This window comes from Myripristis murdjan, chromosome 1, assembly GCF_902150065.1.
Source record: "Myripristis murdjan chromosome 1, fMyrMur1.1, whole genome shotgun sequence".
NCBI classification, from domain to species: domain Eukaryota; kingdom Metazoa; phylum Chordata; class Actinopteri; order Holocentriformes; family Holocentridae; genus Myripristis; species Myripristis murdjan.
In genome coordinates this window covers 10,350,764-10,377,607 of record NC_043980.1, presented here as the reverse complement: position 1 = coordinate 10,377,607, position 26,844 = coordinate 10,350,764, and the positions used below count along the sequence as shown (strand labels likewise).

Below are 26,844 nucleotides of genomic sequence, written 5' to 3'. Positions count from 1 at the left end.
CGAGAGCATTCACGCTCAAGACAACAAAAACCTCCCCAGTTTCTCCTAATTGGTTGACTGAACTCATTTGATGGATAAAATGAGAAGTTTTCTTTTTTATGGCACAAATAAAGGGTAAAGTGAATTAAATGAAAACAGTGAAGAAGGTAAGGAGGGAGGTATGGGGCGTTCCTCTCAATACGCCAGGCAGAGAGAGCTGCTCGAGCTACACGACTATTCAAACCAAAGGAGCCAAAACAGGCGATACAAGATGAGCTCAAGACTGATGGACCACAATGATAACAAAGATGGAGATTTTAATCTTTCTTATCGGTAACTATTTAACTATATGCCATTAATGGATGGGTGGGCGGGTGGTATGGGGTGTGTGTATTATTTATTTATTCACACTCACTGTGTTACCTGAATATGGAAAATCCTGTAACATCCTCTTCCATGTTTAGATGAAAGAAATTAATTTAAAGCCATGAGACATAACCCTGTTCAAAATCCTTTATGGGAACCATGACTGGATGGCAAAATTATTATGGTACAATTTAAGATGAAAACTAGGTGTTAAAGAGCATTATAGTCAACTAAAATTAAAAATAAAGATCAGACTAAAACTGAACAAAAACGGACTCTTTCCTGCTTGTGAAACACGCAAACTAACTAACTAACTGATTAACTAATCAAGTAAATAAATAATTTATTTGGAAAATTTTTATCAATTATTTTTTAGCACAAGCTCCAGTGCCACATGGGGCTTTCCTGTTGACCAGCTCATTACCCACAAATCCCTCCTGCTTCTCATCATCACTGTTTCTTCACCTAATGTTGAGAATTGTTTGCAGAAAATGCATCAGTGAGGATTATTGCTGTTGTATCTGCTTTATGAACTGCTTTCATGCAGTTAATAAATATTTGACAGATTTTTCAATGAATCCTTTTTATTACACAGCACCTGTTGCAAACAAATACCTGTACCTGTATTCAAAAATATATAGAATATTTAATGGCAAATATTCTAGCAGACATGGATAGCAATTAGTATTTTAAAACACCTCAAAAAGTACTAAATACACAGCTAAAACCTCTAAACTGAAACTGAAATTCAACTTTATATAAGTATATAAATACTGAAAGCCATAAACTATGTCCTTGTTTCACAGGAACATGAACAGGAAACTGTCTGGTGTGTGTTCGCTGGCCAGAGGTTTTCTAAGTGAGACAGGAAACAGATGCAGAGACATGAAAAACCGAGTTAGAGGAAAATCTTCTGCCAGGCAGTCACTGGGTCTCATTTTGGTTTTAGTTTGGGGTTACGTCCTGCATCTCTGCAGGACGTCACGTGTCCTGCAGAGATGAAACGACACCAAGAAAAATGTCATACAAGAGAACAGAACACGGGAACCTTGTGAAATGAATGAACAATAAAACATTTAAATATTTACTTTTGTTCTTCACTTGGTCAGTTTAATTCATGGTCATATTTTGTATATTTGGAGTGTTTTCACTTTCAGACATCCTCAGGTGGCAGGTTGTGAGAGATGAGATCAGTTATGGCTAATCTGTCTGAAATTCTTAACTTGAAGACCAAAGAACTCACATGAGGAGGCAGAGATCAAGGCAATTCATAAAGTTACAAGAGCACAGCAAACTCCATCAATCTGAAATGAAACAAAATTAAATCAACTGCCCTGCATGTTGAGCTGGTCGTCCACTTTCAGCAGCGAATGGACTGGGAGGTTTGTAAGACTGGGGAAAACACAGAACAAATCAAATTCCTGTGGAGAAACAGCTTCAGACCAAAGACAGGGACCAGTGTGATGAAGCTAAATCAACAAAATTAAAACTCTGAACATACAGAAAAACATTTCTAACCACCTAATGTTCAGAAGAATAACGCCAGTAGACACCAATAGATCTTGAAGTAAATGAGGCTTTGTCCAATAAGGTTTTTTTCCCTGTGTGTTTATTACTGCATTTACTGAAGTAGAAGCAGTAATTGGTGTAGGATGGGTGTCAGACACAAACCTGTCCAACACCGACCCGTGTCCGACCTAAACCCACACAGCTCAGCACTGCACGCAACTGGTTACTTGCAGTTTTTTCTAAATCAGTTCTCTGCCTGACCCACCCATTGATGCAAGACCCACAACCCAGATTCACTATCAAAAAACATCAGGTTTGGCAAATGACTTTTCAACAGTCTGATGTTCACTGCTTTGTCCACGTTGGTCGATGTGTGGCGCTGTTCACTTTCAGTCCCTGTCAGTCGGGTCAGTGACTTCCACATTCTTTAAAATATTTGTTTGCTTTTTATCTAGCCAATCACAATTTTTAAAAAAATCATAGGCAATAACTTGAGATGTTGCTGGGATAATGTGATTTTATGGATACGGACCTGTTTATACATCTGGAGCTGTTTGTTAAATTATTATTATTGTTGTTGTTGTTGTTTATTTCAAAGACTTTTATTTTTGCACAGTTACAAATTATATATTCTGTGGAGACTGTAATATTCAATTTTTTTTATGGATTTTCTTTGGCCATTTTATGTATTTATTACTATTACTATTATTATTATTTTTAGTAGTAGTAGTAGTAGTAGTAGTCTACTTTTATGGACAATTCGCATTTTTTTACCTACAGCAAAGAGCTTGTGAGAATTTTTTTTTTCTTATGGGTGCTGACACATTACGTTGATGAACAGGTGGGCCTTGGGGAATAAAAGGTGATGATGAAACACTACAGGTTTCTGTCAGGGTTTGACTGTTTCATTCATTGCTTTACAGTAATGAGCTCATCTGCTGCCCAGGAAGTAAAGAACCTGACCAGCACTGAAGGAGGATCCATCACATTACCAGACCCTGTACTGACGTTGGGATTTCTTTTATATGGAAAATCCAATATAGCTGTGGTAATCAACAGTGAAATTAAGTTAACAGAGGAAAGTTTCAGGAACAGAGTTTTCTGGGACAAAAACACTGGACTGTTTACAATCATAGGACTGCAGAGAAATGATTCAGGAAGTTATACAGTTGATTCTAAAACAAAGGGTGTTTTAACATCATATCGGCTCACAGTGTACGGTAAGTCACACCTGGTTCTGTTGAAACTGGCAACAGATTTTGCAGATTTGTTTTTGTGTAAAGTGCACTATGAGCTCAGCTGCAGTCACTCCTGTGTTTCTGTCCGTGTCCCTCTTCCTCACCTCCTCTGCTCTCAGTCTCATGTTGTTTTCTGTGTGACTAACCCGTCCTCCTCTGTCTGTGTGAATGGCTGTGTCTGTGTTATTCTTTATGGATGTGTCCATGTTCAGGTCGGTGGCCTGGCTTTGCCCCGTGCCTTGCTGTCCCTAGCCCTGCTCACCCCCCCCCCACCCTCCTCCACTCATCCATCATCCTCATCCTGGCTGCTGTGGTGGTTTTTGTGGCTGCTCACTGTCTTGTGCTGCTGTGGCTAGTGACACAGATTCTGTTGTAGAGGATATATTTCTTTTTTTATGGAGGAATGAATGTTGGTGTGGTGACTCACTGGACAATCAAGATATGGGAGGAAAGTTTGAGGGACAGACTTGATAATCACAAATTGGTCCACAAATGAGTCAGGAATTTGTACAATTTTTTGTAAAACAACTAACAACAACTTTTAATCACTTCTGTCTGTATCAAATACATCATGATCTTTAAATGTCAGTCTCAGTCACTCCTATACATACTCCTAGTGCTACCTATAAAATAAGAAACTTTATCACAGCTTTAGTAAAAATAATTTTGCACAAATCAGTCAACGGTTTCTTTATTGATATCCAATTAATTAAGAACCAGTTCAAGTAATATTGTAAAAATTGAATTGACACATCTTCACTAAATGCAGTTTTCCTGTACTGTCCTCAGAGTCTGTCCCACAGCCTGGAGTGAACAGGTCCAGTGTGAGCGCTGAGAGCTGCACCTTGCTGTGTTTTGTGAAGAAGAGCGAGGCGACGACACTGTCCTGGTACAGAGGAGAGGAGATACTGAACCAGAGCAGCACCGCTGCCTCTCTGCCTCTCACTGTACACAAGCACCATTTCAGCTCATCTTATAGATGTGAGGCTGCCAACCCTGCTGAGAAAAAATCACTTCCAGTCAACTTCACAGCATTCTGCAGTGAAGATATCAGTGATCGCAGCACAAGTAAGGAGAATTACCTCACTCACATCACATATAAAATCACACATATTTAAGCTTATCTCAATGGCACATCATGTTTCAGTGTGTTTTGCTGATGTTCATTATAAATACTTCTGACAGATGAGAGCAGTAGGCCCACATCCTGGTTATTCATCGTTCCCATGGTGGTGTTTCTAAGTGTCGCTGTCATTTTGATCATTTGGATGTGTTTTAAGAAAGAGGGAGAGAAAGAATGACAAGCAATTACAAGGCAAGTATTTATTATTTATTCATGTAATTGTTTTTATTTCTCCTGTTCATTTGACATCCGCCTATTCATTTTCACACCTTCTTCCTCCTATTCAGGGTCACATGGGGACGCAGCCGAGGGGAGGGAAACATCCCGGAAAGGCGGCCACTCACACACGTTCACATTTACAGACAACTTAGAGCCATCAGCTCACCTGACCTGCCTTTATTTGCTTTGTGGGAAGGAAACACCCAGAGGACATGCAAACGAATTGAGAACATGCAAACTGCACACAGAAAGGAGCAAGCTGAGTTGACTTGTTTCGTTTCTTTCAAGGTCCTGGGTTCAAGGTCTTGAAGGTTTTTTATCCCAGGACCTTCATCATCACCCTCATCACAAATCTTCATCTCCAGATTTGAAGGTGTGTAATAGCATCACTGTCCAAACTTTTAAAGATGCTCAGCAGCCGGAGCTGATGGGGTTAATAACCATGTACTGTAACAGCGTGGCTGCATGTGTGCTCGCCTCTGCTCCCACCTGTTGGAAGGGCAACATAACAAAAAATGGCCACAACAAACTCGCTCCACATCGGACTGTCGGCTGGATGTTATCACCACATCTTCTCCAGGAGATCCACAACATCTTGGAGATTTTCTAGCCGTGTTTTTCATTTTCTTCTGAAGCAACACAACAGCAGTTTTAGTCTGCAGAGAGATTCAGATCTTTTATTCCAAGTGGAATGGGGTTGTTGACTGATGCCTGATGCATTTCTACAATATGTGTATATTTGTTTTATTGTCTGCTTGTCTTGAGTCAGGCCTCTAATATAGATACAGTCTGTGGAGAAGTAATTTCCCTGCCAGGAAAAAATAAAGTTTTGCTTTTACTGCAGTCTTTAAAATGGTTGGGTGACATCGATTTCCTTTTATTTTCGAGTTTCAGTTTCTGTAAGGAAAAAAAAAACAGTAAATATTTAAGCTTTCCTGACCTGGACAGGGGTTGAATCATTAAAGTGATGTAGCAGTTATATTAGAAATTTAATATTAAAAAGTCGTAAACAGCTGAGGCCCTCTGCTGGTTCACAGAGAACAGACTCCTCTTTTTCAAAAACTGATTTCTGCACATGCAAGCCTCAGACAAAGATCAGCTCTTTGCATGAAAAATATCAACAACAATATTATTTTTGATTTATTTTACAGACAAATTCTTGATTTAAGCAACATCACATGAGAGGGAGTGCTATTATACTGCTATTATCTTAAGTCTTAGTTGTCATAATTTCATTTGATCAATTTTACTTTGTTTCATCATTCTTTGTCTTCATAATGATGATGATGATGGTGATGATGATGATGATGATGATGATGATGATGATGATTTTTTATTATTATTATTATTGTTGTATTATTGTATTATTGTTATTATTTACTTGAATTTACAATTCCATATTTATACATGGGATTGATCAGTTCTGTATTTCTCATTACAGTATTTTTCAATAAACACCACGTGCTTCCCCGCGTGCCGAGGAGTGTCATCACATGAAAAAAAGGTGCAGGACTTGCAGACCCTGCAGAAATGGATGTTTTGTTTTCAAAATAAAATCCCTAGACATGTCTTGCTCTGACAGACCTAATAGCAGTGGCGTGCAGAGGGGGGCGACTGCCCCACCTGTTGCCCTCCTGGTTGAAATCGCGCGTTAAAGTGCCCTTTTTTTTTGGTTGAAAACGCGGTGGTAACTGACTTACAAATATGGAAGGTTGCTCCCATTTGAAAAGCCTTCATCCTGTCCTGACGGATGTGCATATAACTTTTTTTGGACCACACCAGATGAAGTATGACAAAATGAGTAACTGAGTCACACACACACTCACACACACACACAGCCGCTCGCTGAAAGCTGTGATCACAGCTGTCTACCAGGTGGTTCATGGTAATTAAAGGACAGCTCCAAAGCTTCACTACATGTGATACTTTGCTCAGTTGTTTCACCAGGCATTCAAAGCTCAACTGTAAGAGCTCTTGATCACAGTTAGCCCCTCTCCACCAACAAGAATGAAGTGCCAGTTCTAAGTTAATTCAATTTGTGAACCTTCTAAGAACTGGTTTGCTTGTCCATATTTGACTAGAGACCCATGTCATCACATCACTGTACACGCCTCTGCTTTCCCAGCATCACATACCACCAGACGCACTTATTCACTGCTGCTTTCCTGGTGCAGCAAGAAGGACAAGACGGGAAAACGATCTCCTGACAACCTCCTGCTGTAGCAGTGACAGCAGCAGGAGGCAGTTTCTCTCCTGCAGGCAGAACGGGGGAGAGCGGCCCACTGCACTCACATGAGAAATAAATACTGTAAAAAGTGTCCATTTAAAATTGGATAGTTAAATTGTCAACAACTGTTTGATGTGATTGACTCAGCTTTCTATCCAATTTTTACAGTATTCAGTGGGGTCTCCACTCGGCTGTTAGAAACACTGATCTGATCTATCATTCCTCCCTCAGCCCCAGATGTAACAGCAGTTCTTTGTTGGTTTTTTGTTGTAAACCAGCAAATAATTGATGGAAGCATTAAGACATAAACAAAAATGTCAGTTGTTGTTGAGTTAAACAATGACTTGGTTATAAGTAGCTAGGAAACATTCTTGTACAACCTGTGAGAAAACCCTTCTCTGTGGTCCAGTTAACTGTTTCCACGGAAACATACGTGGTTTGGGGGGGTGGATGGAGTCTCTATGTAGCTTCGGGTCATATAGGTCATGTTGTGGTCAGATTGAACACTTATATGCTTCAGTTTTGAGCGTGACAGGAAGACAATAGACAAACAATGTCAAGGTTACTTGGCTCTCAGAAGCCAAATGCAAAAGATGTAATGGAGATGTGAGTCAGGAGGCAACACTTTGTCCCATTTAGTGTCTTTTTGTCTTTGACTTTCTCTTTGACACTCTGGCTTTCAGTGATGTTGGGGTTTTGCTGGCACTGACTCAAAACGACTCCTACAAAGGCATCTTATACAAATAAGCAATTATCAACTAGCAAATGTCTCACCTGACTGCAGAACAAGAGGAATAGTGTTGGCTGGGTTGGCTGTCAATCTGCGACTCAATATGCCAGTGTCAACAGAACAGTGAGGTCACTACAATTCACCATTCCGACGCTGGCAGCACGCATAGTTACTGTTGCTATGTCTCACAAGCCACTGCCCTACCTCAATGCAATCACCTGGTCTCACTTCGGCAGTTGCAACTTCAAGATGTCAGATGATTTATCTTTAATCCCCGATAATATAGGGCTACATTATCTAACGACTGACATAACAATGTTCTCCAAGAAGGTTTTAACTAAAGGGCTAAATTATTTTACCTAGCTAACTTAGGCTAGCGACAACAAACAGCTAACGTTATAACGTTATAGCCAGGGGTTAAAGTGGGCCGGAGCCCTCCGGAGCTGAGCTCCGCCACCTTAGTCAAATAAATAAATTATTCAATTCAAACTGGCAGTAGCGCCGCGGACTACAGATCATTTTCGCATGCACAGTCTGCATGGCTCTCTCATAAGCGCCAAGATGCGGCGGGAGGGGCAGGAGTAATGGAAGTTTAGGGCTCCCCCACCGGTCAAATCCCACTTTAACCACTGGTTATAGCTGGAGCTAACGTTGCACTGTTGGACATGTCATTACGTTAGTATATCCCACTGTAGTACTCAAGGCTACGTTACTTCTAAACAAATTCATCTGCTTACCTCTGAAGTGTGAACATGCTCGCAGACTGAACACACATTAACGTTATGTCCGGAGCTAAGACGCCTGGTGAACTCCTTTTGACCTCCTTGGGTGAACTGAATCCTCACCTGAAACAGCCTCTGGTTTGGGACCGGATAGCTGGGCGGTCTTAGAGCGCCTTCTAGTGTCAAGGACTAGTAACGTTACTAATGTATTGTAAATGCACTGAGAATAATTTTCTTCACCGCAAGACTTCAGTCTAGTAGCCTAGTGATACATTGTCGCTAAAGCAGTTTGTTTGTGAGACATTAGTTGGACGTGGAATTATGAGGGGCGTGGTCTTGTGAAATCGGCCAGTCCTATTGGCTATATTTCTCCGGGTCGGAATCGTGAATTTATGGTTAGCACACACTAGAATTTGCTTTCAGTATTCAGATGGGAAGCATTTTATGCAGTCATCATTTGTTTTGATGCAATTATTTCTGTTCTTTTTAGCAGGTGATTGTTATTGATATCTGAAATGCAGTGCAGAAAGTTAACCTCTACAGCTGGAACCTACCATCTGTTCGGCTGGATGACACAGATCACAACTTCCCAGTTGTACCTCCAATGATAACACACTGTATATTTACAGTTAATTTAACTATCATAATAATAATATGGAGGTACCCTAAATGTTGCAAGCCTCCACTGTAGCCCACACTATACTCAGTGAACCAATTATTAGGATCAACTTGATTGTGCTGAGTTGCATCACTTTTTTCAACAAGTTAACTTAACAGGGTTTCAGAGCGACTTTTTCTTCTTTAAACAAAATCTGCCTTTCATGACAGACATAAGGGATCAAAAAATCCACCTGGACTCACATCTTGCCTGAATCCATTAGGTGTGTACACACTGTTTCAAACGTCCTGGTTGTTAAGGCTCTTGAACAGGATGCCTCTTTGTTTGCTTTTGTTGTTTGGTTTTCAAAGCAAAACAGAAACAGAAGATGCCAAAGGATAATAATTTGTCGCCTGAACCCCTCAACTTGTGATCATGACCCCATCCCCACCAGCTTTTTAACATTTTCTTTCCATATTTATATTGTCGAACTTGCTTTTAGCCTATCGGCCCTCGCTCACCCTGAGGTCCTCCGATACCGGTGTTTTAACTGTTCCCAATGTTAGAACAAAAACTCCTGGTGAAGCTTCATTCTATTATTATGGCCCATGTCTGTGGAACAGCCTGCCGGAGAACCTCAGGGCTGTTGAGACTGTTGATGTTTTTAAGGGCAGGCTCAAGGCCCACCTTTTTAATCTGGCTTTTAACTGATTCTCTTTCCACTCTTTTATGCTGCTTCTATTGTTTAATGTCTTTTAGTTGCTTGTTAAATAATTTTTCTTTTTACTCTTTAATACATATTTATGTTGCTTGTATTGTTTGACTGTTTTTAATTTATTAATACTCATTTATGCTGTTATATTGTTTTTTTTAATTCCTTTTAGTATTGATCGTATTTTACTATGATGTCTTTTAGTTTTTAGCTCCAGTGATTTTCTCATGGTGGCCTTCCACACTGGGAGCTGTGTCTGGCCTGCCTGCGGGGGTGCCGTCCTGGGTGCTGTCCTGTCCTGGCCTGGATGGTTGGGGGCCCTGCTCCAGGGCCTTATGGCCGTGGTATGGGCTCCTGTCTGTCTGGGTCAGGGTGGTCTCTGTGGTGGTGCCCTCTGTAGTCGTGGGCTGGGACGCCTCTCGGTGTGGATGGCTCCCAAAGATTGAAGGGTGTTTCCTCATCTGGTCCCTGAGTGCTCAGCCATATTTTATTTTATTTTATCTTTGGGTTGGGTTGAGGTGGGCTGGGCTGGGGTGTGATGGGGTGTATGCCTGGGGTATATGCATGTGTGTAGTATGCTGTATTTGTGTGTGTGTGCATGTGTGAGTGCGTATGAGGGGGTGGGGGATTGGGGGTGTATGTCTTTTAATGTAAAGCACTTTGTGTTGCATTTCTTTTATGTATAAAAGGTGCTATATAAATAAAGTTTGATTTGATTTGATCTCCTTAACACCAAGATATCAAAATAATCCAATGGAGACAATACAGATTAGCGAGACAGAACGTTGCCATGATGAAATTTGGATTCAATTCAATTCAATTCAATTCAATTCAATTCAATTTTATTTATTTATATAGCCCAGAATCACAAATTACAAATTTGTCTCAAAGGGCTTTACAGGAAATACAACATCTTCTGTCCTTAGACCCTCACATCGGATAAGGAACAACTCCCTAAAAACCCCTTTAACAGGGAGAAAAATAGGAAGAAACCTCAGGGGAACAACAGAGGAGGGATCCCTCCCCAGGACGCACAGACATGCAATAGATGTTGTAGACACAGAAAACAAACAATAAAAGATATATATGTATAATGCAAAGGATGTAGTGTAAAAACAGTTGGCGGATGAGGGACGAGGACGCCAAGAGAAGCCAGATGCACCGGAGCAGCAAGGGACCCGAGCCACACAACCACCAACACCATGAAGACCTGGGTCAATAATAGACAGAGCACGCACTCTGACAAACACACATCAACCATTCACACACACTCACACAGAGACAAAGGTGAAACATTAATTATCTGCAGAAGACAGATCGATAATTAGCTCTGTGAGAGCAATAATCTCGTCGGCAGGTGAGTGCTTGGGTTACTTCATTGAGACAGAGAACCAGCCCACCGTACCACTAACTGTCAGCCATAAGCTAGGCTGAAGAGATGAGTTTTTAATCTAGATTTAAAAGAATCAACAGATTCAGATTGCCTCATGTCAGCAGGGAGGTTATTCCATAGCAGCGGGGCTCGATAGGAAAAGGCCCGGCCACCTGCTGACTTCTTCTTAATCGTAGGTAAGCAAAGCAGCCCCGCATTTTGAGAGCAGAGAGCCCGGGATGGAATGTAAGGTTTAAGGAGATCCGAAAGGTAAGATGGAGAAAACCCTTTTAAGATTTTGTAGGTTAACAGAAGTGCCTTAAAGTCAGATCCAATATGCACAGGAAGCCAATGAAGGGAGGCAAGAATTGGAGTAATGTGATCAGATTTTCTTGTTGTAGTTAAGACTCTAGCTGCAGCATTTTGAACCATCTGGAGACTTTTGGTGCTGGCCTGTGGGACACCTGAAAACAGAACATTGCAGTAATCAAGTCTGGCTGAAACAAATGCATGAATTAAGGTCTCTGTGTCAGCCATGGACAGGGAAAACCGAATTTGTGCTATATTATGTAAGTGAAAATAGGCAGTCTTGGTAATATCCTTAATGTGCCCGTCAAAGAATAAGCAGGGATCAAAAGTAACACCGAGATTTTTGGCTGCCACACCTTGTGAAATCACACAGTTGTCAAGGAGTAATGTTAACTGTTCAAAATGGTGTCTATTCGAGAGCATTCACGCTCAAGACAACAAAAACCTCCCCAGTTTCTGCTAACTGGTTGACTGAACTCATTTGATGGATAAAATGAGAAGTTTTCTTTTTTATGGCACAAATAAAGGGTAAATTGAATGAAATGAAAACAGTGAAGAAGGTAAGGAGGGAGGTATGGGGCGTTCCTCTCAATACGCCAGGCAGAGAGAGCTGCTCGAGCTACACGACCGTTCAAACCAAAGGAGCCAAAACAGGCGATACGAGACGAGCTCAAGACTGATGGACCACGATGATAACAAAGATGGAGATTATAATCTTTCTTATTGGTAACTATTTAACTATATGACATTATATGGATGGATGGGCGGGTGGGATGGGGTGTGTTTGTACTATTTATTCACACTGTCACTGTGTTACCTGATTATGAAAAATCCTGTAACATCTTCTTCCATGTTTAGATGAAAGAAATTAATCTAAAGCCATGAGACATAAGCCTGTTCAAAATCCTATATGGGAACCAGCTTTGAGTTTGTGACTGGATGGCAAAATTATTACGGTACACTTTAAGATGAAAACTAGGTGTTAAACAGCATTATAGTAAACTAAAATTAAAAATAAAGATCAGACTAAAACTGAACAAAAATGGACTGTGTTTCCTGCTTGTGAAACAGGCGAACTAAATAACTAACTAACTAATCAAGTAAATAAATAAATTTATTTGGAGAATTTTTATCAATTATTTTTTAACACAAGCTCCAGTGCCACATGGAGCTTTCTTGTTGACCAGCTCATTACCCACAAACCCTCCTGCTCCTCATTATCACTCTTTCCTCATCTGATGTTGAGAATTGTTTGGATAAAATGCCTCAGTGAGGATTATTGCTGTTGTATCTGATGCATTTCATGCAGTTAATAAATATTTGACAGATTTTTCAATGAATCCTTTTTATTTCAAAGCACCTGTTGCAAACAAATACCTGTACCTCCATTAAAAAATGTATATATAATATTTTATGGCAAATATTCCAGCAGACATGTATAACAATTAGTATTTTTAAACACCTCAAAAAGTACTAAATACACAGTGAAAACCTCTAAACTGAAACTGAAATGTAAATTCAACTTTATTTAAGTATATAAATACTGATAGCCATAAACTATGTCCTCGTTTCACAGGAACATGAACAGGAAACTGTCTGGTGTGTGTTCGCTGGCCAGAGGTTTTCTAAGTGAGACAGGAAACAGATGCAGAGACATGAAAAACCGAGTTAGAGGAAAATCATCTGCCAGGCAGTCACTGGGTCTCATTTTGGTTTTAGTTTGGGGTTTCGTCCTGCATCTCTTACGTGTCCTGCAGAGATGAAACAACACCAAGAAAAACGTCATTCGAGAGAACAGAACACTGGAACCTTGTGAAATTAATGAACACTAAAACATTTAATATTAACTTTTGTTCTTCACTTGGTCAGTTTAGTTCGTGGTCATATTTTGTATATTTGTTGTGTTTTCACTTTCAGACATTCTGAAGTGGCAGGTTGTGAGAGATGAGATCATTTATGGCTAATCTGTGTGAAACTCTTAACCTGAAGACCAAAGAACTCACATGAGGAGGCAGAGATCAAGGCAATTCATAAAGTTTGGGATTTCACAAGAGCACAGCAAACTCCATCATCCTGAAATGAAAAAAAAAAAAAAAAAAGAAATCTGCTAAAGCTGGGTCTGTGTGTTGAGCTGGTCGTCCACTTTCAGCAGCAAGGGGACTGGGAGGTTTGTAAGACTGGGGGAAACACAGAACAAAGCAAATTCCTACAGAGAAACAGCTTCAACATTTCTAAACAAACAAACAAAAAAATCCCATTTCTAACCACCTAATATTCAGAAAGATAACGCCAATAGACACCAACAGATATTGAAGTAAATGAGGCTTTGTCCAATAAGGGTTGTTTCCTGTGTGTTAATTTCTGCATTTACTAGACCAGTAGACTGACTTTTCAACAGTCTGATGTTCACTGCTTCGTCCATGTTGGTCGATGTGTGGCGCTGTTTGCTTTTGGTCCCTGTCAGTCGGGTCAGTGAATTCTTCATTCTTTAAAATATTTTTTTGTTTTTTTTCTCTTGCTGGATGGTATTCAAGAAGGGAAGGGAGCCAATCACATTTTTTAAAAGAAATCATAGGCAATAACTTGGGATGTTGCTGGGATAATGTAATTTTATGGATACGGACCTGTTTATGCATCTGGAGCTGGTTGTTAAATTATTATTGATGTTGTTGTTGTTATTGTTGTTGTTTATTTCAAAGAGTTTTTGCACAATTACAAAACACACACACACACATATACATATATACATTTATCTTTTTTTTTTTCTTTTTTTTTTAAATAAAGAGCTTGTGAGAAATTATTTTTTCTTATGGGCCCTGACACATTATGCTGATGATCAGGTGGGCCTTGGGATAGAAAAGGTGATAATGAAACACGGCAGGTTTCTGTCAGGGTTTGACTGTTTCCCTCGTTGTTTTACAGTAATGAGCTCATCTGCTGCCCAGGAAGTAAAGAACCTGACCAGCACTGAAGGAGGATCCATCACATTACCAGACCCTATACTGAAGTTGGGATTTCTTTTATATGGAGGATCCAATATAGCTGTGGTAATGAACAGTGAAATCAGTGTACTGGAGGAAAGTTTCAGGAACAGAGTTTTCTGGGACAAAAACACTGGACTGTTTACAATCAGAGGACTGCAGAGAAACGATTCAGGGATTTATTCAATTGATTCTAAACCGGAGGGTGTTAAAAAATATCAGCTCACAGTGTACGGTAAGTCACACCTGGTTCTGTTGAAACTGGCAACAGATTTTAAAGATTTGTTTTTGTGTAAAGTGCACTATGAGCTTTAAGAGCCAGCTGCAGTCACTCCTGTGTTTCTGTCCGTGTCCTTCTTCCTCACCTCCTCTGCTCTCAGTCTCATGTTGTTTTCTGTGTGACTAACCCGTCCTCCTCTGTCTGTGTGAGTGGCTGTGTCTGTGTTTTGCTTTATGGATGTGTCCATATTCAGGTCGGTGGCCTGGCTCTGCCCCGTGCCTTGCTGTCCCAAGCCCTGCTCCTCCACCCCCCACCCTCCTCCACTCATCCATCATCCTCTTCCTGGCTGCTGTGGTGGTTTTTGTGGCTGGTGACACAGACTCTGTTGTAGAGGATGTATTTCTTTTTTTATGGAGGAATGAATGTTGGTGTGGTGACTCAGTGGAGAATCAAGATATGGGAGGAAAGTTTGAGGGACAGATCATAAAATAGCACACAAATGACTCAGGAATTTATACAGGTGTTTTGTAAATCATATCACTTCACAGTTCATGGTAAGTTACATCTGGCTCTGCTGATAACAACTAACAATTTTTAATCACTTCTGTCTGTATGAAGTGCATCATCATCTTTAAATGTCAGTCTCAGTCACTTCTCTGTACTTACAAAATAAGAAACTTTATCACAGCTTTAGTAAAAAATAATTTTGCACAAATCAATCAACGGTTTCTTTATTGATATCCAATTAATTAAGAACCAGTTCAAGTAATATTGTAAAAATTGAATTGACACATCTTCACTAAATGCAGTTTTCCTGGACTGTCCTCAGAGCCTGTCCCAGAGCCTGGAGTGAACAGGTCCAGTGTGAGCGCTGAGAGCTGCACCTTGCTGTGTTTTGTGAAGAAGAGCGAGGCGACGACACTGTCCTGGTACAGAGGAGAGGAGATACTGAACCAGAGCCGCACTGCTGCCTCTCTGCCTCTCACTGTACACAAGCACAATTTCAGCTCATCTTATAGATGTGAGGCTGCCAACCCTGCTGAGAATAAATCATTTCTAGTCAACCCCACAGTATCCTGCAGTGAAAATATCAGTGATCGCAGCACAAGTAAGGAGAATTACATCACTCACATCAAATATAAAATCACACATATTTAAGCTTATCTCAGTGGCACATGACGTTTAAGTGTGTTTTGCTGATGTTCATTATAAATCCTTCTGACAGGTGAGAGCAGTAGGCCCACATCCTGGTTATTCATCATTCCCATGGTTGTGTTTCTAAGTGTCGCTGTCCTTTTGGTCATTTGGATGTGTTTTAAGAAAGAGGGAGAGAAAGAATGACAAACAATTACAAGGCGAGTATTTATTATTAACTCATGTAATTGTTTTTATTTCTTCAGTTCATTTGACATCCACCTATTCATTTCCACACCTTCTTACTCCTGTTCAGGGTCACATGGGGATGCAGCCGGGGGGAGGGAAACATCCCGGAAAGGCGGCCACTCACACACGTTCACATTTACAGACAACTTAGAGCCATCAGCTCACCTGACCTGCCTTTATTTGCTTTGTGGGAAGGAAACGCCCAGAGGACATGCAAACGAATGGAGAACATGCAAACTGCACACAGAAAGGAGCAAGCTGAGTTGACTTGTTTCGTTTCTTTCAAGGTCCTGGGTTCAAGGTCTTGAAGGTTTTTTATCCCAGGACCTTCATCATCACCCTCATCACAAATCTTCATCTCCAGATTTGAAGGTGTGTAATATCATCACTGTCCAAACTTTTAAAGATGCTCAGCAGCCGGAGCTGACGGGGTTAATAACCATGTTCTGTAACAGTGTGGCTGCATGTGTGCTCGCCTCTGCCCCCACCTGTTGGAAGGGCAACATAACAAAAAATGGCCACAACAAACTCGCTCCACATCGGACTGTCGGCTGGATGTTATCACCACATCTTCTCCAGGAGATCCACAACATCTTGGAGATTTTCTAGCCGTGCTTTTCATTTTCTTCTGAAGCAACACAACAGCAGTTTTAGTCTGCAGAGAGATTCAGATCTTTTATTCCAAGTGGAATGGGGTTGTTGACTGATGCCTGATGCATTTCTACAATATGTGTATATTTGTTTTATTGTCTGCTTGTCTTGAGTCAGGCCTGTAAAATAGATACAGTCTGTGGAGAAGTAATTTCCCTTCCAGGAAAAAATAAAGTTTTGCTTTTACTGCAGTCTTTAAAATGGTTGGGTGACATCGATTTCCTTTTATTTTCGAGTTTCAGTTTCTGTAAGGAAAAAAAAAAAAAACAGTAAATATTTAAGCTTTCCTGACCTTGACAGGGGTTGAATCATTAAAGTGATGTAGCAGTTATATTAGAAATTTAATATTAGAAAGTAGTAAACAGCTGAGGCCCTCTGCTAGTTCACAGAGAGCAGACTCCTCTTTTTCAAAAACTGATTTCTGCACATGCAAGCCTCAGACAAAGATGAGCTCTTTGCATGCAAAATATCAACAATATTATTTTTGATTTATTTTACAGACAAATTCTTGATTTAAGCAATATCACATGAGAGGGAGTGCTATTATACTGCTATTATCTTAAGTCTTAGTTGTCATAATTTCATTTGATCAATTTTACTTTGTTTCATCATTCTTTGTCTTCATAATAATGATGACGATGATGATGGTGATGATGATGATGATGATGATGATTATTATTTTTATTATTATTATTATTATTGGTGTATTATTGTATTATTGTTATTATTTACTTCAATTTACAGTATTTTTCAATAAACACCACGAGCTTACCCATGTGGCGAGGAGTGTCATCACATGAAAAAAAGATGCAGGACTTGCAGACCCTGCAGAAATGGATGTTTTGTTTTCAAAATAAAATCCCTAGACATGTCTTGCTCTGACAGACCTAATAGCAGTGGCGTGCAGAGGGGGGCGACTGCCCCACCTGTTGCCCTCCTGGTTGAAAATCGCGCGTTAAAGTGCCCTTTTTTTTTGGTTGAAAATGCGGTGGTAACTGACTTACAAATATGGAAGGTTGCTCCCATTTGAAAAGCCTTCATCCTGTCCTGGCGGATGTGCATATAACTTTTTTTGGACCACACAGATGAAGTATGACAAAATGAGTAACTGAGTCACACACACACTCACACACACACAGCCGCTCGCTGAAAGCTGTGATCACAGCTGTCTACCAGGTGGTTCATGGTAATTAAAGGACAGCTCCAAAGCTTCACTACATGTGATACTCTGCTCAGTTGTTTCAAGTGTAAGAGCTCTTGATTACTGTTAGCCCCTCTCCACCAACAAGAATGAAGTGCCAGTTCTAAGTTAATTCAATTTGTGAACCTTCTAAGAACTGGTTTGCTTGTCCATATTTGACTAGAGACCCATGTCATCACATCACTGTACACGCCTCTGCTTTCCCAACATCACATACCACCAGATGCACTTATTCACTGCTGCTTTCCTGGTGCAGCAAGAAGGACAGGACGGGAAAACGTTCTCCTGACAACCTCCTGTTGTAGCAGTGACAGCAGCAGGAGGCAGCTTCTCTCCTGCAGGCAGAACGGGCGAGAGCGGCCCACTGCACTCACATGAGAAAAAAATACTGTAAAAAGTGTCCATTTAAAATTGGATAGTTAAATTGTCAACAACTGTTTGATGTGATTGACTCAGCTTTTTATTGACTTTTTACAGTATTCAGTGGGGTCTCCACTCGACTGTTAGAAACACTGATCTGATCTATAACTTCCCCCCCAGCCCCAGATGTAACAGCAGTTCTTTGTTGGTTTTTTGTTGTAAACCAGCAAATAATTGGTGGAAGCATTAAGATATAAACAAAAATGTCAGTTGTTGTTGAGTTAAACAATGATTTGGTTATAAGTAGCTAGGAAAGATTCTTGTACAGCCTGTGAGAAAACCCTTCTCTGTGGTTCAGTTAACTGTTTCCACGGAAACAGACATGGTTTGGGGGGGTGGATGGAGTCTCTATGTAGCTTCGGGTCATATAGGTCATGTTGTGGTCAGATTGAACACTTATATGCTTCAGTTTTGAGCGTGACAGGAAGACAATAGACAAACAATGTCACAGTTACTTGGCTCTCAGAAGCCAAATGCAAATCTCTTTGACACTCTGGCTTTCAGTAATGTTGGGGTTTTGCTGGCATTGACTCAAAACGACTCCTACAAAGGCATCTTATACAAATAAGCAATTATCAACTAGCAAATGTCTCACCTGTCAGCAGAACAAGAGGAATAGTGTTGGCTTGGTTGGCTGTCAAACTGCGACTCAATATGCCAGTGTCAACAGAGCAGTGAGGTCACTACAATTTATGGTTCGCACACACTAGAACTTGCTTTCAGTATTCAGATGGGAGGCATTTTATGCAGTCGTCATTTGTTTTGATGCAACTATTTCTATTTAAATATTTTGTGTTGATGAACTGTTCTTTTTAGCAGGTGATTGTTATTGATATCTGAAATGCAGTGCAGAAAGTTAACCTCTACAGCTGGAACCTACCATCTGTTTGGCTGGATGACACAGATCACAACTTCCCAGTTGTACCTCCAATGATAATATACTGTATATTTACTGTTAATTTAACTATCCTAATAATAATATGGAGGTACCCTAAATGTTGCAAGCCTCCACTGCAGCCCACACTATACTCAATGAACCAGTTATTAGGATCAACCTCATTGCGCTGAGTTGCATCACTTTTTTCAACAAGTTAACTGTCAGCTATAAAACAGGGTTTCAGAGCAACTTTTTCTTCTTTAAACAAAAACTTACATCTGCCTTTCATGACAGACATAGATGTATAAGGGATCAAAGAATTCACCTGGACTCACATCTTGCCTGAATCCATTAGGTGTGTACACTGCTTCAAACCTCCTGGTTGTTAAGGCTCTCGAACAGGATGCCTCTTTTTTGCTTTTGTTGTTTGGTTTTCAAAGCACACTGGGTTATGAATGTCTCTCGCTCTGTCACTGAAACAGAAGATGCCAAAGGATAATAATTTGTGGCCTGAACCCCTCAACTTGTGATCATGACCCAATCCCCACCAGCTTTTTAACATTTTCTTTCCATATTTATATTGTCGAACTTGCTTTTAGCCTATCGGCCCTCGCTCACCCTGAGGTCCTCCGGTACCGGTGTTTTAACTGTTCCCAATGTTAGAACAAAAACTCCTGGTGAAGCTTCATTCTATTATTATGGCCCATGTCTGTGGAACAGCCTGCCGGAGAACCTCAGGGCTGCTGAGACTGTTGATGTTTTTAAGGGCAGGCTCAAGACCCACCTTTTTAATCTGGCTTTTAACTGATTCTCTTTCCTCTCTTTTATGCTGCCTCTATTGTTTAATGTCTTTTAGTTGCTTGTTAAATAATTTTTCTTTTTACTCTTTAATACATATTTATGTTGCTTGTATTGTTTTACTGTTTTTAATTTATTAATACTCATTAATGTTGTTATATTGTTTTTTATTCCTTTTAGTATTGATCGTATTTTACTATGATGTCTTTTAGTTTTTAGCTTAGCTGAGGGGGTGGGGGATTTGGGGGTTGGGGGTGTATGTCTTTTAATGTAAAGTACTTTGTGTTGCATTTCTTTTATGTATGAAAGGTGCTATATAAATAAAGTTTGATTTGATTTGATCTCCTCAACACCAAGATATCAAAATAATCCAATGGAGACAATACAGATTAGCAAGACAGAACGTTGCCATGATGAAATTTGGATTCGATTCAATTCAGTTCAATTCAATTCAATTCAATTTTATTCATTTATATAGCCCAGAATCACAAATTACAAAGGGTAAAGGGCTTTACAGGAAGTACAACATCTTCTGTCCTTAGACCCTCACATCGGATGAGGAACAACTCCCTAAAAAAACCCTTTAACAGGGAGAAAAATAGGAAGAAACCTCAGGGGAGCAACAGAGGAGGGATCCCTCCCTAGGACGGACAGACGTGCAATAGATGTTGTAGACACAGAAAACAAACAATAAAAGATATATATGTATAATACAAAGGATGTAGTGTAAAAACAGTTGGCGGATGAGGGACGAGGACGCCAAGAGAAGCCAGATCCACCGGAGCAGCAAGGGACCTGAGCCACACAACCACCAACACCATGAAGACCTGGGTCAATGATAGACAGAGCACGCACTCGGACAAACACACATCAACCATTCACACACACTCACACAGAGACAAAGGTGAAACATTAATTATCTGCAGAAGACAGATAGATAATTAGCTCTGTGAGAGCAATAATCTCGTCGGCAGGTGAGTGCTTGGGTTACTTCATTGAGACAGAGAACCAGCCCACCGTACCACTGTCAGCCATAAGTTAGGCTGAAGAGATGAGTTTTTAACGTAGATTTGAAAGAATCAACAGATTCAGACTGCCTGACGTCAGCAGGGAGGTTATTCCATAGCAGCAGGGCACGATAGGAAAAGGCTGCTGACTTCTTCTTAACCCTAGGTAAGCAAAGCAGCCCCACATTTTGAGAGCGGAGAGCCCGTGATGGAATGTAAGGTTTAAGGAGATCTGAAAGATAAGATGGAGAAAACCCATTTAAGATTTTGTAGGTTAACAGAAGCACCTTAAAGTCAGATCCAATATGCACAGGAAGCCAATGAAGGGAGGCAAGAATTGGGGTAATGTGACCTGAAAACAGAACATTGCAGTAATCAAGTCTGGCTGAAACAAATGCATGAATTAAGGTCTCTGCGTCAGCCATGGACAGGGAAGACCGAATTTGTGCTATATTATGTAAGTGAAAATAGGCAGTCTTGGTAATATCCTTAATGTGCCTGTCAAAGGATAAGCAGGGATCAAAAGTAACACCGAGATTTTTGGCTGCCACACCTTGTGAAATCACACAGTTGTCAAGGAGTAATGTTAACTGTTCAGAATGGTGTCTATTCGAGATTATTCACGCTCAAGACAACAAAAACCTCCCCAGTTTCTGCTAACTGGTTGACTGAACTCATTTGACGGATAAAATGAGAAGTTTTCTTTTTTATGGAACAAATAAAGGGTAAAGTGAATGAAATAAAAAAAAGTGAATAAGGTAAGGGGGGGAAGTATGGGGCGTTCCTCTCAATACGCCAGGCAGAGAGAGCTGCTCGAGCTACACGACTGTTCAAACCAAAGGAGGCAAAACAGGCGATACGAGACGAGCTCAAGACTGATGGACCACGATGATAACAAAGATGGAGATTATAATCTTTCTTATCGGTAACTATTTAACTATATGGCATTATATGGATGGATGGGCGGGTGGGATGGGGTGTGTGTTTTATTTATTTATTCACACTGTCACTGTGTTACTTGAATATGGAAAATCTGTAACATCCTCTCCCATCTTTAGATGAAAGAAATTAATCTAAAGCCATGAGACATAACCCTGTTCAAAATCCTTTATGGGAACCAGCTTTGAGTTTGTGACTGGATGGCAAAATTATTATGGTACACTTTAAGATGAAAACTAGGTGTTAAACAGTATTATAGTAAACTAAAATTAAAAATAAAGATCAGACTAAAACTGAAAAAAAATGGACTGTGTTTCCTGCTTGTGAAACAGGCGAGCTAACTAACTAACTAACTAATCAAGTAAATAAATAAAGAATTTATTTGGAGAATTTTTATCAATTATTTTTGAACACAAGCTCCAGTGCCACATGGAGCTTTCTTGTTGACCAGCTCATTACCCACAAACCCCTCCTGCTTCTCATCATCGCTGTTTCTTCATCTGATGTTGAGAATTGTTTGGAGAAAATGCCTCAGTGAGGATTATTGCTGTTCTATCTGCTGCATTTCATGTAGTTAATAAATATTTGACAAATTTTTCAATGAATCCTTTTTATTACACAGCACCTGTTGAAAACAAATACCTGTACATGTATTAAAAATATATATATAATATTTAATGGCAAATATTCTAGCAGACATGAATAGCAATTAGCATTTTAAAACACCTCAAAACGTACTTAAACCTCTAAACTGAGACTGAAATGTAAATTCAACTTTATATAAGCATATAAATACTGATAGCCATAAACTCTGTCCTCGTTTTACAGGAACATGAACAGGAAACTGTCTGGTGTGTGTTCGCTGGCCAGAGGTTTTCTAAGTGAGACAGGAAACAGATGCAGAGACATGAAAAACCGAGTTAGAGGAAAATCATCTGCCAGGCAGTCACTGGGTCTCATTTTGGTTTTAGTTTGGGGTTACGTCCTGCATCTCTTACGTGTCCTGCAGAGATGAAACAACACCAAGAAAAATGTCATACAAGAGAACAGAACACTGGAACCTGTATTTATTATTATAATTATAATTTATTTATTTATTTTTTATTATTTTATTTTTTTTAGTAGGAGTAGTAGTTTACTTTTATGGACAATTCACATTTTTTGACCTACAGTAAAGAGCTTGTGAGAATTTTTTTTTTTCTTATGGGTGCTGACACATTACGCTGATGATCAGGTGGGCCTTGGGGAATAAAAGGTGATAATGAAACACTGCAGGTTTCTGTCAGGGTTTGACTGTTTCCTTCATTGTTTTACAGTAATGAGCTCATCTGCTGCCCAGGAAGTAAAGAACCTGACCAGCACTGAAGGAGGATGCATCACATTACCAGACCCTATACTGAAGTTTGGATTTCTTTCATATGGAAGATCCATTATAGCTGCAGTAATAAACAGTGAAATTACTTTACCGGAGGAAAGTTTCAGGAACAGAGTTTTCTGGGACAAAAACACTGGACTGTTTACAATCAGAAGACTGCAGAGAAACGATTCAGGAATTTATACAGTTGATTCTAAACCGGAGGGTGCTCAAAAATCATATCGGCTCACAGTGTACGGTAAGTCACACCTGGTTCTGTTGAAACTGGCAACAGTTTTTAAAGATTTGTTTTTGTGTAAAGTGAATTATGAGCTTTAAGAGCCAGCTGCAGTCACTCCTGTGTTTCTGTCCGTGTCCTTCTTCCTCACCTCCTCTGCTCTCAGTCTCATGTTGTTTTCTGTGTGACTAACCCGTCCTCCTCTGTCTGTGTGAGTGGCTGTGTCTGTGTTTTGCTTTATTGATGTGTCCATGTTCAGGTTGGTGGCCCAGCTCTGCCCCGTGCCTTGCTGTCCTTAGCCCTGCTTCCCCACCCTCCTCCACTCATCCATCGTCCTCGTGCTGGCTGCTGTGGTGGTTTTTGTGGCTACTCACTGTCTTGTGCTGCTGTGGCTGGTGACACAGATTCTGTTGTAGAGGATGTATTTCTTTTTTATGGAGGAATGAATGTTGGTGTGGTGACTCAGTGGAGAATCAAGATATGGGAGGAAAGTTTGAGGGACAGACTTGATAATCACAAAATGGTCCACAAATGACTCAGGAATTTATACAATTGATTGTAAAACAGGAGGTGTTTTGTAAATCATATCACTTCACAGTTCATGGTAAGTTACATCTGGCTCTGCTGATAACAACTAACAATTTTTAATCACTTCTGTCTGTATGAAGTGCATCATCATCTTTAAATCAGTCTCAGTCACTGCTCTGTACTTACAAAATAAGAAACTTTATCACAGCTTTAGTAAAAAAAAATAATTTTGCACAAATCAATCAATGGTTTATTTATTGATATCCAATTAATTAAGAACCAGTTCAAGTAACATTGTGATTGAATTGAATTGACATATCTTCATTGACTAACTGCAGTTTTCCTGGACTGTCCTCAGAGTCTGTCCCAGAGCCTGGAGTGAACAGGTCCAGTGTGAGCGCTGAGAGCTGCACCTTGCTGTGTTTTGTGAAGAAGAGCGAGGCGACAACACTGTCCTGGTACAGAGGAGAGGAGATACTGAACCAGAGCCGCACCGCTCCCTCTCTGCCTCTCACTGTACACAAGCACAATTTCAGCTCATCTTATAGATGTGAGGCTGCCAACCCTGCTGAGAATAAATCTCTTCCAGTCAACGTCACAGTATCCTGCAGTGAAGATATCAGTGACCACAGCACAAGTAAGGAGAATTACATCACCCACATCACATATAAAATCACACATTTAGGCTTATCTCAATGGCACGTGATGTTTCAGTGTGTTTTGCTGATGTTCATTATAAATCCTTCTGACAGATGAGAGCAGTAGGCCCACATCCTGGTTATTCATCATTCCCATGGTTGTGTTTCTAAGTGTCGCTGTCCTTTTGGTCATTTGGATGTGTTTTAAGAAAGAGGGAGAGAAAGAATGACAAGCAATTACAAGGTGAGTATTTATTATTAACTCATGTAATTGTTTTTATTTCTTCTGTTCATTTGACATCCACCTTTTAATTTCCACACCTTCTTACTCCTATTCAGGGTCACATGGGGATGCAGCCGAGGGGAGGGAAACATCTTGGACAGGCTGCCACTCACACACGTTCACATTTACAGACAAGTTCGAGCCATCAGCTCACCTGACCTGCCTTTATTTGCACTGTGGAAAGGAAACACCCAGAGGACATGCAAACGAATTGAGAACATGCAAACTGCACACAGACAGGAGCAAGCTGAGTTGAGTTGTTTCGTTTTTCTGAAGATCCTGGGTTCAAGGTCTTGAAGGTTTTTAACCCAGGAGCTTCATCATCACCCTCATCACAAATCTTCATCTCCAGATTTGAAGGTGTGTAATAGCATCACTGTCCAAACTCTTAAAGATGCTCAGCAGCCGGAGCTGACAGGGTTAATAACCATGTTCTGTAACAGCGTGGCTGCATGTGTGCTCACCTCTGCCCCCACCTGTTGGAAGGGGAGCATAACAAAAAATGGCCACAACAAACTCGCTCCACATCGGACTGTCGGCTGGATGTTATCACCACATCTTCTCCAGGAGATCCACAACATCTTGGACATTTTCCAGCCGTGTTTTTCATTTTCTTCTGAAGCAACACAACAGCAGTTTTAGTCTGCAGAGAGATTCAGATCTTTTATTCCAAGTGGAATGGGGTTGTTGACTGATACCTGATGGATTTCTATAATATGTGTATATTTGTTTTATTGTCTGCTTGTCTTGTGTCAGTCCTGTAATAGAGATACAGTCTGTGGAGAAGTAATATAATAAAGTTAATAAAGTTTTGCTTTTACTGCAGTCTTTAAAATGGTTGGATGACATCTATTTCCTTTTATTTCCGAGTTTCAGTTTCTGTAAGAAAAATTACAGTAAATATTGAAGCTTTCCTGACCTAGGGGTTGAATGATTAAAGTGATGTAGCAGTTGTTATAAATACTGCTATAAATTTAGTAGCAAACAGCTGAGGCCCTCTGCTGGTTCACAGAGAGCAGACTCCTCTTTTTCAAAAACTGATTTCTACAAATGCAATCCTCAGACAAAGATCAGTTCTTTGCATGCAAAATATGGACAATAATATTGTTTTTTTGATTTATTTTACAGCCAAATTCTTGATTTAAGCAATATCACATGAGAGGGAGTGCTGTTATACTGAATATTTGCACACAGCTTCAGCTGCAATATAATCAAGAATATAAATTCCTAATACTTTACCCTTTTTAAAGAGACTTGTCATTTTATTTTTCTTTAAAACTAATTATAAAAAAACATGCCCTTAAGTCTTAGTTCTCATAATTTCATTTGATCCATTTTACTGTTTTTGTTTCATAATTCAGTGTCTTTATTATTATTATTATTGTTGTTGTTGTTGTTGTTGTTGTTGTTTTGTTACTTGTATTTACAATTTCATATTTATACGTGGAATTGTTCTGTATTTGTCATTGTTTACGTCATTGATTTTTCTTCTTGTGGTATTGTTGAGATTTTTCAATAACCACACCACGAGCTCCACCATGTGGCGAGGAGTTTCATCACATGAAAAAAAAGGTGCAGGACTTGCAGACCCTGCAGAAATGTATGTTTTGTCTTCAAAATAAAAGCCCTAAACGTGCCTTGTATAAGGTTTCCAGCACATTTTGTGCTTTGAATCTCTGATAGACCAAATCACACCTAAAAATGTATTTCCATACACTCTTTCTGTATTAACTCATCTTTATAAATCATTTGTGTGAATCTGAGGATGTGATGTCAACGCACAGAAACACGTGGCGGTGGTTGTGTTGGAGTCTAAAGGAGAGCCAGCAGCCGCCCGAGTCTTTCGCCTCATTGTCACTGAAGTAACTTCTGCCCCAAACAGCCTGACACTAAAATGACACTTTGCAGGAAAAAATCGCAGTCTCACAAGATGTGGCAACACAGATTTTTCTTCAGTGTGTTGATGCTGTCCATATGTAAAGCTTTATTTATATAACCTGGTACTATAAAACACACATTTACACAGTTCATCACACACGTGGGAAAAAAGTCAAATAAAATTATGCACAGAAAAACAAATAGATATAAAAATATACATAAAAGACAGATGGAGCAGACATATAGATCCTCAGAAATCTCAAAGATCTTCGATAGAGATTTAGCCTACTATTAAAACCTTGCCTATTAAAATCAGTCTTGAGAAAAGTTTGTTATGAAAAAAA

At 39.9% G+C, this 26,844-nt stretch overlaps 1 protein-coding gene across 2 annotated transcripts; it reads left to right on the top strand.

Annotated features, from left to right (window-relative positions):
- The first annotated feature begins 289 nt into the window (after nt 1-289).
- Nucleotides 290-15,655, top strand: LOC115376073 (CD48 antigen-like). 2 transcript variants are annotated; one of them, XM_030075572.1, is made up of 5 exons: nt 290-312; nt 2,778-3,074; nt 14,027-14,320; nt 15,135-15,413; nt 15,531-15,655. In XM_030075572.1, the coding sequence occupies exons 2-5, from the start codon at nt 2,780-2,782 to the stop codon at nt 15,644-15,646; spliced, it is 984 nt and encodes a 327-aa protein (XP_029931432.1). In that variant the 5' UTR covers nt 290-312; nt 2,778-2,779; the 3' UTR covers nt 15,647-15,655. The 2 variants fall into 2 exon arrangements, with proteins under 2 accessions (XP_029931432.1, XP_029931499.1); XM_030075639.1 differs by lacking the exons at nt 14,027-14,320; nt 15,135-15,413 and adding an exon at nt 3,882-4,160.
- The last annotated feature ends 11,189 nt before the right edge of the window (nt 15,656-26,844 follow it).